Genomic DNA, 14,678 nt, shown 5'->3' with positions numbered 1-14,678 from the left:
GAGAGGTAAACTTCTTTTACATTCCTGCAGTAACATGCCAGACTAGCTGAGGCTAGTTATTCACTCCTTATTTAACTGTTCTGAGCACATTTCTTTATATGTTAATTAACAGATTCCATTACTACTAATGTCACTACTTTACCTGGTATGAAAATTACAGTACTAGCTTACTAGTTTCCTATGTCTTTCTTATTAACCCTGTTAAAGATAATAGAATGCTAGAACAAAAGCACTGATCATAAGTGACCCTATTCTGTTCTTAGTGAAGAAAATGAAGTTAGTAGAAAATAGGTCAAAGGAATGAAGAGTCAAATCACCTGAGGTATTTTCTAACTTGTTAAATGCCAAGGTCAAAATACTTTCCTTATAGCACAGTACTAACCAAAGAGCTGTGCTCAGAAAATGTCTGGCTGTCTCTGTCCTCACCACTCTAGCTGTTTAAAAATGTTACTTGGCCACAGTAGGCATGAAAAAGGGGCAGTGGATTGGCCGTGCCATGTCAAGACATATTCTTTCATGTTGCCTTGTTGGTGTTTGTGTATATGGGGAAGAGAAGATGGGAAGAATCCTCTTCTCCAGGCCAAAAGGTGCCAGCACACTGGCTTTCCCACAGTCTTGGGCTGCAGTAGCCGTCCCCAACCACGAAGGAGTTTAGCTGGTGGATACACATGGTTACCCTAGCCCTGTGTCCAATGCCCCTGTGCTGGGTTAGTTCTGCTTTGTTCAGGGCTTTCCACAGCTGATCAGCTTAAAAGATGAAGCATTTGCCCCAGAGGCTTTGAAAACCATGCAGAAATGTAAAATGCTGAGTTATTTGTAGAGCTATAAGAATGAAGTCTTTTATTGTACATTAGCAAGTTACTTAAGCACATTGCATAATGGGACTATTCAAGTGCTTAAAGTTAGGCATCTGCTGCTGCACCTTGCTGAACAAGGACCTTAGTAAATATTGAGCATTTCTAGACTATTGGCACCTCAGGGAGTAACATAATTTAAACCATTTTGCAGTTAAATTCTGCGCAATGTTCTTGTCACATATAGCTCTATCTTGATATACTATACTTGCCCTGAACACAAACGCAACCTCAGTATATATAAGCGCCTCAGTGATGTTGTCTTGGCTGAAAGATCCAATGTACCAGACAGAGTTCGGCTTCCTTACTGTCCAAAAATGATTTTGACATTGTCAGGGAAGGCAGCTGTATTCCTCCAGGAATAGGATTGAAGACCATTTACTGTAATTTGGAGAGTAGATACAATATGAAAGTGACCTAGGTTTAAATGAAACATTTGAAAATTAGTGTCTTGCATTGTAATGACTGAGCAAGCAGTACACTTAATAATATTCCCTAACACAGGGAATCTCTTGACTCTGGGAATTGGGATTTCCTAGTGCAAAGCATAATGTAAAATTCATTAGTTCTTAGTGGCATGAGCTCTGAATATGCTTGTGCCAATGAATTAATTTTCACTGCTAAGAAGATTCATAAAATGTTACCATGATAATCCTATAGCAGAATGTCTTCTGTGCAGATATACCACAATCTCAAATTACTTATATTGTGCATTAAAATATTCTAGTATATGTAACCCTTCTGCCAGGCCAAGTTGATAGCAGCAAGGGCCGGGTTCAGTACACAGGGGTTCCCTCTCATCAAAGCAAATACAAAACTGGCTCGAGCCCCCACCCAGTGACCTGGGAAAATCTTACACACCCCCTGGGCGCCTCGAAGAGGCAATACTTCCCCTCTCGCAAGCACGGAGTCTCGGTGTAGTAGAGAATCTTTAATTACATGAGGTAAACGACATCAGCATTAAATTGGGAAAACACCACAACTAGTGTTCATTAACCAAACCATGAGCAAAGACCCACCCCAGAAAATTGGGCCACATCCTTTCCCTCGGGTTCTTGAGTCCCAGAACCCCAAATGTCTCTTGAGTCCAGCAATCCTCAAATCACCCAAACTCCAAAAAGTCCAGCCCCAGAGTTCAAAAGTTCATCTGCAGAGTGTTACTCCCCAGTCTGGCTAAAATGTGCCTGTGTGTGGGGGAAAGAGGTAAGGGGTACCTTACGTGTCCTGAAGCTGACTGCCCCACAGGGCTCTGCTCTGCTACGCTGTCTCACGAACGGCTCCGCTCCACCACGACCGGCTCCACTCTGCACAGCTCGCCGTCTCACGAACAGCTCTGCTCAGCTTGCCGTCTCGCGACCGGCTCCGCTCCACCACGACCGGCTCCGCTCCACCACGACCGGCTCCGCTCTGCACAGCTCGCCGTCTCACGAACAGCTCTGCTCAGCTCGCTGTCTCACGAACGGCTCCGCTCCACCACGACCGGCTCCGCTCGGCACAGCTCGCTGTCTCACGAACAGCTCGGCTCAGCTCGCCGTCTCACGAACACACCGCTGTCTCACGAACGGCTCCGCTCAGCTCGCCGTCTCACGAACGGCTCCGCTCCACCACGACCGGCTCCGCTCGGCACAGCTCGCCATCTCACGAACAGCTCTGCTCAGCTCGCCGTCTCGCGAACACACCGCTGTCTCACGAACGGCTCCACTCTGCACAGCTCGCCGTCCCACGAACAGCTCTGCTCAGCTAGCCGTCTCGCGAACGGCTCCGCTCTGCACAGCTCGCCGTCTCACGAACAGCACCACTGCACTCTAGATCTTCCGGCTCCCCACTACTTGACACAGTGCTCAGTGATTTCAGCTCTTAGTGATTTCAGCTCTCAGTGATTTCAGCTCATAGTAGTGGGGGCCTTAGTGCTGGTGCACCATAAGGCCAAAGTGAATGCAGCACAGTACCTGTAGCAAGACTCTTAATAGACCCAAAATTAGCTCTGACATTCCACAGTGGAGAGAGACAGAGGTGCAATTGGTGCTTCAGGCCCTCACAAAGGGGCCCACACCACCAGGTACTAATACCTGTCTCAAGTCTCTCTCCCTTCACAGAGTTTTGGAACCCATGTCCCTTGCCTAGCGAGTGCTACTCAGTTGATGGTGAGTCCCTCCATCATAACAAAAGGCCAAGTACAGTTCCAAGCACAGTTCCCATAATCAGGGTAATAACAATTTACTCTTCCCGCCCCAATAACAGAGACACTGGGGATCCCACAACAGCCAAAGTGACCATTTGGGCAGTTATGGCCTCATTCTAGGCGGGGTGGGTGTGCCTATGCAAATTGAGATCAGCCCCTGAAGTTCTTTTCCACTACTTGCCACACCTCACCACCAGATGTCAGGGTGGAGCCCATCCTGACTCTGCTTACATCTAAATGAATTTACATACCTTGTGCATGTTTAAATCTTTGCTGATCATGTATTTAAACATGGTGACATGAACATACATATGCCTGTATAGACATCTGTGCCCAGAACAAGATTTGCAGAGTATTTTTAAAAAAGGGAGCAGAGATACCTGTGTGTATGCAACTCTTTCTGTACCATGCAAAGATGGAGGCCAACTGGTTCAAACTACAGTTGTTTCCTTGCCTAAAGACAATTGTGCAGGAAGCTTCAGTTTCACCTTGACAAATTATAGATTAATTTTTTAATAATGCATGCAGTGCATGAAAGCAAGAAAAATAAAGTAATTAAAGCCTCTCTTCACCCCAAGTAGTCATCAAAATGCCTCTGGGAATTAGATTAAAAGAGGAGGACTTTTAGAAGAATCATAAGGAGTAATATGCTAAAGGGAAGACTAAAACTTATGTTAGTTTCTTCTTTGGATTCTTCTTTCTTCTTTGGATCACACTCAGGAACAAGTTTTGATGATAAACATACAAAACTTCTCAAATATTTTGGAGTCTTGTGAGAAGATAAGCAAAGTCAAACACACAAGAACCAAGCTTAGCCTATAAAAGAGTAAATGATATAATCCACCATCTCTCTCGCAATAGACTGATTTTACATAGCAATTTAACTGGCAACTGTTATATATTTACATCCCTTTTGACACAGACTGCAGTCCGAAATGCATATGAATTTTATTAACCATTGCTAATTTTCTATCTGTTCTTGAGATTTTATGCTTATAGATAGCTAGCTCATCAGATCATTATAAACAAACAAATCAGACATTTCAGTTCCATAAAATGTATTAATGGATGTTTGGCTGTAATAGATATGTCAGAGATTACAAAGATTGACCTGTTCTGTGGATAAAATATATTATTGAAACTGAAAGGATGGGTGTTAAGGCACTGGACTGAGACTTGGGAGATCTAGGTTCAGTTCCCAGTACTGCCACGGATTTCCTGTGTGTTCTTGGGCAAGTCAGTTAGTGTCTCTGGCTGGAATTTAAAAAAAAAGCCTATGAGAGTTGGGTGCCCAACTTCTATTGAATTCCAATGGGAGATGGTTTTCTAACTCCCTCCTTAGAAAAATCTCAGGTTTTGTGTCTCAGTTCCCTGTGTGCAAAATGAGGATAATAATACTTCCTTCTCTCCCCCTTTTCCCCCCCATATTGTGGGTCAGGGAGTGTTTCTTACTACTAATATTATTTATGATTTTTATTGCCATATGTGTTTGGACAGCATCTTGCACAATGGGGTTCTCATCTCGGTTGGGGCCTCTAGATAGTACTATGTGACTGCAGTTGTTACTGCTGCTGCTAATGGAAGGGAACTTCAGTTTCCAGGTGCATTAGCCTGACCTTTCCCATGAGCACTGAATTCACTAAAATAAATTGTTTTAAATAAAATAATTTTACAGGATTTAAAATATTGACTTTTCATTGCAAAATAACCTGCATTAATAATGAATGTTAAACTCAGTAAATATACAAGTTAAGCATATGAAAACTGAGTACATCTAACAGTTTGATATTGTATTTTTCACAGAAATGTAACCTGGAATAATTTAGCTATCCCAGATACCCACTGTTCCAGAGAGCTAGAAGAAGGTTACCAGTGTCCAGCAGGATTTAAGTGCATGGACCTTGAAGATCTGGGACTAAGCAGGCAAGAGCTGGGCTACAGTGGCTTTAATGAGATAGGTCTGTCTTACTGGTAAAATCCATTTCAGTATCCATTTAAAAATGTTTCTAAAATAAGTAGAACAGATACAAAATAGTTCATGTCTGTGCAGTGAAGATACTAAGTGAAAACAGTATTCTCCTATATGACTACTGCACAAACAACGATATTGATTTTCTTTTAAGTGGTCAAGTCATAATCTATTTGTATAGAGTCTGGCACCCCAAGGTTTAAATAATTTTATAACAATGTCTTTTTTATGGAGGGGCAACCATTCATTATTACAATATGTAAATACAATGATTAACATGGGGTTTTTATTATTTGTGATAAATTTTAGATTATTTAGTGGTTTCATAATCTGTTTATCTTTCAGACTAAATTTTTGGTGCAGTATTTTTCTTTAGTATGGTTATAGATGGTGCCCAAATACAGCAGTGATGGACATATTAAAATAATTTACATTTGCATAATTTAAGGAGCACTACTAGCTCATGCAGTAGAAATTAGGCTGGATTAAATTGCAGTCCCAACTCAGATGGTTCATGAGTTATGGAAAAGCTAGTATGATATTTCTTAGGTTCCCCAGATTTAGGCATTGCAGCTTCAAAGACCATCTCTGACCAAACATCTTATATATTATATGGCACAGATAGCGACTCCTATAGCTAAGGTTACCCACCTCTATGGCTAAAGTTACCCATTATAAGAACCTGTCTTCAGTTGTGTATAATTTTGCCAATTTTTAACCATTTGGGCTGAAATGTTTGGAAAATATCTATATACTGGTAACCAGGAGTTGTTTAAACTCTGGGTCCCCTTGACTTTCATAGTGATGGTACTAAAATAATAAATAATCATAAATAAAATAATAAATAAAATTCCTGAGTCATTAGTAGAAGGCCCTATGCTATGTAACATTTTTATCAATGACTGGGAAGATGATAGAAAATAATCATTGATATAGTTTGCAGAGTACCCAAAGATTGGGAAAGTGCTAAATAATGAAGACAGGTCACTGATACAGAATGATCTGGATTGCTTGGTAAAGTTGGGCTCAAGCTAACAAGATGCATTTTAATTTGGTCAAATGCAAAGTTATACATCTAGGAAAAATAATCTAGGCCATACTTACAGGATGGGGACTGTATACTGGGAAGCTGTGACTTTGCAAGAGACTTGGGGTACCAGTGGCTCAGCTTGAGCTCCCATCTGAAGCGAGACAGATTCAGACTGGAAATAAGATGCACATTTTTAACAGTGAGGGTAGTTCGTCATTAGAATAATTTACAAGGGTTGAGGTGGATTTTCCGTCACTGCCAATTTTTAAATCAAGATTGGATGTTTTTCTAAAAGATATACTCTAGTTCAAATAGGAATTAATTCAGGGAAGTCATACATTGTACAGGAGGTTAGACAAAATAATGTCCTTTTCTGGGTTTATAACTTCTGACTCTGTGAAGGTTCAAAAAAGCTCCTCTAAGAACACAGGTTGGATTAGAGGACTGGTGTCACCTGTGGTTCTGTTTGTTAGATTTCTCCCCCCAGTTCTCTCCAACTTTATACCCTTACCCTATTATATAGTCCAGATTCTGCACACTTATTCACATTCTGTAGTACCTTACGTCATGAGAAATCCCACTGATTTAAATGGGGGTATGCATGGTGTGAAATACTACTTAATGTGTAGGTTTCAGAGTAGTAGCCGTGTTAGTCTGTATTCGCAAAAAGAAAAGGAGGACTAGTGGCACCTTAGAGACTAACCAATTTATTTGAGCATAAGCTTTCGTGAGCTACAGAAGTGAGCTGTAGCTCACGAAAGCTTATGCTCAAATAAATCGGTTAGTCTCTAAGGTGCCACTAGTACTCCCTTTCTTTTTACTTAATGTGTAAAATCTCTCACTATGTGTGAGGAAGGTCAAATGAAGGATGCTCTCATATAGAACAATTCCTTTCACCTTACTGTACCCCAAGCAGGCTTAAGAGGAAGCACTTGTAAGAGTATATACATTGCAAACCCCTCAGCAGTACTTGCAGCATATAATACTGCAACTGCTACCTTCATCCCCAACTCCAAGAGAGGAGTCAAAAACATTTGTTCCTGTGGCACCCTCCTCTCACAAGCGCCCCCTCTCTGACTGATATGTGTCTGCATTCACTCAGTCTTTGAACGAGGATGGCACCCACCTCTCACAGGTGCCCCCTTTCTGGTCGGTTATGAGGCTGCTTTTCTTTCAGTTCTTACAGTGGGGTGGCACCTGCCTTTCATGACCCCTCCCCAGCCAGTGGTTGTTTGACAGGTCTTTAGTGACTCAGCCCTCTGGCCAAGTCACACACACTGTTCCTCCTTCCAGGGTATACAGTCTCTAATTCTTTCTCATGGCCCAGGTATGGGGCCGTAGCACCAACACTTCCTCCCTGGAGGCACTGTGTTCTTTAACAGCCCAACAGGGGCCTATCTTGGTACCCTCAGTTGATTTTTTTTGGCAGTCCTCCCTGGGCTCAGTCTTCAGGCAGACCAGCAGGGCGCATCACAGTACCCTTGCCTGGTCTGGCTACGTTCTGGGCTCAGTCCCCTGGGCTCAGCCTGCCCACACTGATCTGTCCATAGTCCTGCTGCTGTTCCAGCCAGCCAGACACCCAAATCCCCCTCTTCGAGCTCTAGGCAGCAACTGACTGCTCTGCCTCTGCTGTTTCCTTTTATATGAGTCTTCGAGCCCCTGATTGGCCAGTCCAACAGCCCTTCTGATTGGGTGTTTCTCTGCAGCCACTCTAGGTTGCATGGAGGATTTCCCTCTCCTCTTTTCTGGGGTGGGTTGAGGCAGGCCCATGAGGCCTCCAGCAGGGGGCCTCTGGACCTAGTCCACCCTGTCACAATCCCCATATTTCCAGATAAATAAGACTAGTATCATTTGTTTCAAACTCAACTACATCTTATTAATATACCAATTAGGGATCCTGGGTAATCCTCATTATGGCAAACCAAGAAACCCTTTCAGCTCCTAATAGCTAATTGACAAAAGCCGGGAAAGTATGGGAGGTAATATATAGCTGTGAATTCCCTAAGATTGATTATATTGGGTTATGTGCTGCAAAAATATACTGAAACATAAGATATTGTGCAGTTTATTATAATCTGTCAATAAATGTGAAGAAAAAAAAGTAAGAGCGCTATATTGCAAGAGCTATTCCTGTAATTGATAAAACTTTAAAAATAGCCTAGTTTTTATTTGAGACTTTTAAAAAATATACTTGAATTACAAAATGAAAATTCCAACCATCTCTAAGGCCCTGATTCTGATTCTTATGCATTTGAGTAGTCCCACTTAACTCAGTAAAAGTGTTCACTTCCATAAAATTACTCACGTGCATTGGTATTTGTTACAGAGCAGATTGATACAGTGTCAATTAAGGACTTCAGTAATCTTCCCTGAAACCTTACAAATCTCTTTTAGGCAAATGCCTTAGTAAATAAATATGTGTTGCAGCATGACCTGAAAGTCAGCAAAGTTTAGGCTATTTCAGAATGTAGCGGAGAATGAGTTCAAGATTCTAGGAGCTTTCAGAAAAAATACCCTGTCAGGACTGCTGTAATAGAGACATCCAAGCATCTCCAAGGAGCTCAACTGTTGGCATAAGGCAGGAGAGAAAGAGAATCTTTAAGACAATGAGGACCTGAACTGTGTAAGTTGGAACCAACATCCAAAAATGAACTGGAAACCAGGCAGATTCTGTAGCACAGATATAATACGCTAAAAGAGATAGATAATAAGACAGAAAATACCATAACGCCAACACATATATTAATGATACACCCACACTTCGAATACTGCAGGAAATCTTGGTTGCCCCAATTAAAAAAGGATATATTAGAATTGGAAAAAGTAACGAGAAGGTCAACAACAATTATTAGAGTATGAAACAGCTTCCATCTGAGGAGAGATTAAAAACACTGGGTCTGTACAGCTTGGAAAAGAGATGACTAGGGGAGATACGATAGACATCTGTAAAATCATCAATGGTATGGAGAAAGTGAATAATAGGGAAGTGTTATTTACCCCTTCACATAATACGAGAACGAGATGTCATTCTGGTTAATAGGCCACAGGTTTAAAACAAATGGAAGGAAGTGTTTCTTCACACAAAACACAGTCAACCTGTGAAACTCATTGCCAGGGGATGTTGTGAAGCCAAAAATATAGCTGGGTTCAAAAAAGAACGAGATAAGTTCATGGAGATAGGTCCAACAATGGCTTCTAGCCAAGGTGGTCAGGGACTCACCCCATGCTCTGGATGTCCCTAAGCCTGTGTCAGAAGCTGGGAGTAGATGTCGGGATGGATCACTCAGCATTTGCCTTGTTCTGTTCATTCTGTTTGAGGCATCTGGCATCAGCCACTGTCAAAAGACAAGATACTGGACTAGACGAACCATTGGTCTGACCCAGGATGGCCATTTTTATATTATTATGTTCACATTTCTCTCTCTACAATGGCCATCTTATAGAAAGATGTCTAAAAGAACCTGAGGATATCAGGTAATATTCAGAACTATTTTGGTACAGTCTTAATAAGCTTCCCCTAATCAGGAATGTTGGTAATAGGGCAATAACTGGCAAAAGCTTAGCAATATTTTATAACGCTCCAATTGATGATGCACCTTATATGTCTACAGGTAACTAAATTATTTGGTAAACTTTTTTTGTGTAACAATATTATTTTATTTTATAAAAGCAATGATGTTTTACCTGAAGGTATTATTATAGAGTTTGTCCTGTTCATTCCTGAAATGTGTCATTATAACAAACATATGAGCATAGCAATCTAGCAGCTACCATATAATTAGTGCTACTTCATTTACGGTAAATAGGTACAAGTTTTGCGCATTTGATTTTGATCATTTCAATTTCAAATTTAAAAAAAAAGAAAAGAAAAGCGAGATATCTAGCAAGTTTGCCACAGAGCATGGATCACATTCTGTGCTGTCATAAGTGGATGCAACACTACTGAAGTTAATAGAGATTTGCCAGCTTGCACCAGGGATGAATTTGGTGCAGAAAGGGGATATTGTGAGACGCATACAATATAGTTGTGCATGGTAGAAGGTTCTTTACTTTTGGGCCTTATCCTGCTTCCACTGAAGTATATAGATTTGACATGAATGGGAGCAAGACTGGATCTGTATATAAACTAAGATTTGGTATTTACCAAGGGATTTTATTCTAAAAAGCATGTGACTCTGTTTTCCAGTTTTGTTCGGTTTTTAAATGAAGTGCAATACATACTGATCCTAGAACTCTTCTCTGCTGTTTTCTGCTGTGCTCTTGTATTCTGGTCAGCATTGTCCTCTGCACCATCTTGAAGGGCTTGAGAAATACATTTGTCTTGCGTGGGGCAAGAAGAAGCCTTACTGTGCAAGTGCTGTCCAAGTACAGTACAGAGTTTAAACTTTCTTTCTAAAGAAGAAAAAAAGCTCTTTGGAGAAGGAACCATCTTAGTGTGTGTTTCTACAGTGTCTAACAGAATGGGGTCCCAGTCCACGGGCTCCAAGGCACCACTGCAATATAAATAATAATAATATCCTGTATTGCTGATAACATAATTGGGAAGATAATGTGAACCAAGTGTATGGTGTTATCTTTCTAAATCTCTAGGCTCCTCAAGTGTCTCTGCTACCCTTCAAAGCTTCCCCAGTTTGGAAAAATAATGAAATTGACAAAACTGGTCAGTTTCACTCCTACTGTTGGAGAAATCTGTGGAACAGAGTGAAACTGTCAAGAGCCAGGTCAGGGGAAGGTATGAGCCATGCAGCAGAGCAATAGGAATAGGAATAGGCTAGCGAAGACCCCCAGATCCATAATTGTCTTAGCAGCCAGGAGATTCTGGAGTGGGAGAGAATAGCAGCAGCAACAGCAGAGAGAATAAATAACCTTCACTCTTTGTTGGTGAGCAGCTTCAGATTTAACAACTTCCATTAACAGCAGGGTCAAGGACAAATGCTTAGTAGAAATCCAGGCACCATCCCCTTTCCCAGCAGTTGGGCAGATTAACTTCCTAAATGGGTGTTGCTCCTGAACAGAGTGCCCATTCATCTTAGATGAGTCCTTTATCTATTAGTGTGTCTGGTAATTTTTTCAAACACTGTCCATGAAGGGGTCAGTGGGAGTGAGTGAAAGGATGTGAATGAAAGGGTGGGTTCATGAATGTGGATAGCACAGCTCCTCACTATGCCTCAATAGTACAATTGTTCCCTTCTGTTTCTCACTCTAAGCTTGTTTTGGTTTGGGTTCCTATATTAGAAAGGTTGACATTTCCTATATTAAATCATCCTTCAGAAATGACCTCACTGAAAGTGTCAGGTGCATTCAGATGTGGCCTATGTCATTTATTTCTTATTTTTACTCTCTTATTTTTACTCCTCAGTTCATTCTTTGGTCTTATTAGCTCAGTAGGGTATAACAAATATTATGATAGTTTCATGAACTGTACAAACACAGTGGACTAAATGTTCAGAAAAATGTCCTGGTACATGGGTAAACCCCAGTTATTACCTGTTTAATTAAGTATGCGATTGCATATGCATGTAGTTTAACATTTTTAACAGTCATTACTAAAGAACACAAAGACTACTGTGAAACTAAATGGGAGCACAGAAATAAATGGGCAGGTTGGAGGTTATAACCATTCAACTATATTTTCCACATAATTACTTGTCTGAACATGCATCTAAATTTAGTCTATGTAGTTTTATATGTAAGTAATCATGATTCATTTATACACATCACTGCACAGTTAACAAGATGCATTTTTTTAGTGGGTGTTTTGTTGCAGTATTGGGTTTGTTTTGTAATTTGCTTTCCTCCAAAGCTACTGGCGACTGCTGGAGGCACAGTACAGCATTAGATAGAGCACCGATTATCTGATGCTATGTGGACTTTTTCCACAGCACATGCCCTTTTTACATTCAGATATTAATAACATCTGGCTAGTAATCATCACATATGCTGTGTGGACACATTCCTGTAATTAATCTACAGATGTGCATTTGCCACATTAATTTTCACCACTTAAAATAAAAAGCACAGCTACAAATACACTCAAAAGGAAAAGAAAAGAGAAACAGAATACAAAAAGACACACAGAGGCAACCACAGTCAGCACCCATGAAAACAAATTGGTCTGGTTATCCTTTAAATATCTTTCTGCTGCAGCAACTTTCATCTTTTACAACACCCAGTCTTTCCCCTTAAGCCTTCAAATTCCTCCTCTATCCAAATCAAGCAAGCTGAATGTCAGCAGTCAAAGTTTGACATGACAGAGTGAGATATATTCTTATGGACACATATACTCATCAACCTCAAAAACTGACAAATATCCTATGGTATTTATGTAGGGTTTTTTCCCCATGAAAGATCTTCTTTATAAAGTGAAAAGCAAGTGACCTAAATCTACCCAGTATCATCATGTAGTTCTGCAAATGCTGTTCTCCAAGGCCAATGGCCCATTAAATAATAATTAAATTTGACACCAACTTTTAAAAAATCAATATGTACCAACAGTTATTTCCTATTCGGAGTATAGGCCAAACTTTGCTATCGCAGTGGTAAATGGTTGGCAAATGGAGAGTTTTCAGTGGCAACCAGTGTATCTTCAAAGCCTAGTACAAACATTAATAAACCTTGTAACCCATCCTTTGCCCAGTAATGAGCCAGTGAGATCATTACACTATTATCATTCCCATTTTACACATTGGGAAATGGAGATACAGAAAGCTCAAGCGTCTCACCCTACTTCTAGTGAGGAGGGAGTGGATCTCAGATGTCTATAGCTCCAATTCTTACTTGTTGTCTGGACCAGTGTTTGTCACCAATACATGAAAAACAGTTCTTGGCCATAACACTGGTTAGGAGATATTTTTATCTGCAATTAAATTTGGCTAAGCAAAGCTAAGACACAAAAAATGTCAGAGACTATGGCAAAGCAAGAAACAGAACCCAAATCTCCCGTGTCACAGTCTGGTACCTGAACCTCAAGTGCTTCCTTCGTTTGCAAAAGTGCATGCAATAGTACTTTCTCCATTTTTTCCAGGGTGGAGGAGCTCTCAGTCCCTGGTGCAGCCCCAGGGTTCAAGGTAGGAATCCAGGGACCGGGTTCATTATATCCAAAGGTTCGTTATTATGAAGGGTGTTGTAGTGAGGGTGTACTGTATCAGAATGGTCTCTTCTGATCCTAAAATTTATGAATCCGGGTCTGTAGATAATTATTTATCTAACAGCTTTTGGCTTAATGATAACCTGTTGTGCGAATTATTCAGGAGTGTACACTGTGGTGGGAGTGCAAGAGGACTTTTTTTTTTCTGATCAGAAAATCCTGAGACTTTGAGGCTTTAACGTACACCAGAGATAAGAGAAAGGAAGTGATTCAGATATAACAGTGTCACAGGATTAATATCTCCTGCTCCGAAAGTAAATATATCAGCTTCACCTAAACATTTATCTTCCTTAAATTGCTTGTCTTTATCTCTACATTATCCTGTGACAGTTTTCTACTCCATTGACATTATCTCTTAATTATACTTAATTTGTTGTGTCCCTTTATTTTACAAAAACAGACCTAAAACATAGCTGCCACTTACAGGCTTTGATGGCAGTTTTTTGGCAAAATATTCTTCTTTACTGTCCGTAATCCCGTTAATTCCAGCTATTCCTTCCTCACTACTGACTCTCTAGAAGTTTCAGACTGCCTATGTACAGGCTTTGCTTTGAAAAGGCAAAATCTTGACTTTCTCCTAAGAGAGATTTTTTCCTTTCTGGTATGCTGTTTTGGCAGCTGACATAATTTTAGCCCTGTCATGGAACTCTGAGGGGATCAAAATCTGTTCCATCTCCGTTGTTACATTCAGTTATGTGTCCCTGATTAGATTCTATTCAATTTCTGTATATAAGCAGGACAGTATTTGCAAAAGGGTAATAACAAATTGTGTCCTTTCATATCTCTTACTGAAATCTACCTCATGCATCAAAGGGAAGGATTTGGAGTTTTATGGCAGCAGTCTTTGCTTGAACAATTGGTGTGGATGCCTTCTTACCAGCCAGGATCTCTAAGATTTAGATAGTGCTTCCTTATATTGATTCTCAAAGGATTCCAAGCAGTAGTTTAGATGGTACTCACTGCATTCGTTCTTCCTCCACTACACTAGTGAGGCCAACTTCAGTGTCCCATTCCTCTCTTTTCCCAGGCCTGTCTCCAGGCTTTTTTTCTACAGTCCCTTACAAATAGAATGCTTTCCAGATTCTAGCCAGCCAAGTTACCACCTCCTCATCTTTCCAGTGCATTCCGAAAACTCCACAAAGCCCACAGAAAGTAAAATACATTATTAATTTATTAACCAAATAATTACAAAAAATTCCAAGCAAACTCTTTCTCCTTAGACTTCCCCACTGCGGGACATCTTCTCTGTCTTTTAGATTGTAAGCTCTTCAGACAGGATTGTCTTTAGTTTGGTGTCTTCAGCAAAGTGCTTGGTATTGTAGGGGTTTATTAACAACACTGATAATAATTTCTCAGCTGGCAGAGCTGATCAAATTTCCAGTCGCTTGCACAAAGATTTACATAAAATTCCCGAAACCCAGAGGTGAAGCAAGACTGGGTCACTGAATTTTCAAGTTGGAGCACATAGGAAGGATTGCTATATATGAGCAGCAACA

At 40.6% G+C, this 14,678-nt stretch overlaps 1 protein-coding gene across 4 annotated transcripts in view; it reads left to right on the top strand.

Moving 5' to 3' along the window:
- NALCN (sodium leak channel, non-selective) overlaps positions 1-14,678 on the top strand; it is a 350,272-nt gene that overhangs the window by 79,304 nt on the left and 256,290 nt on the right. For all 4 annotated transcript variants that reach the window (XM_074963156.1, XM_074963170.1, XM_074963152.1 and 1 more), the window contains one exon: positions 4,840-4,994. In XM_074963156.1, the coding sequence (XP_074819257.1) occupies positions 4,840-4,994 (155 nt within the window). The remainder of the gene's footprint in view (positions 1-4,839; positions 4,995-14,678) is intronic.

The sequence above is a fragment of the Natator depressus genome, chromosome 1, assembly GCF_965152275.1.
Source record: "Natator depressus isolate rNatDep1 chromosome 1, rNatDep2.hap1, whole genome shotgun sequence".
Classification (NCBI taxonomy): Eukaryota; Metazoa; Chordata; order Testudines; family Cheloniidae; genus Natator; species Natator depressus.
This window is presented reverse-complemented; position numbering and strand designations above follow the sequence as displayed.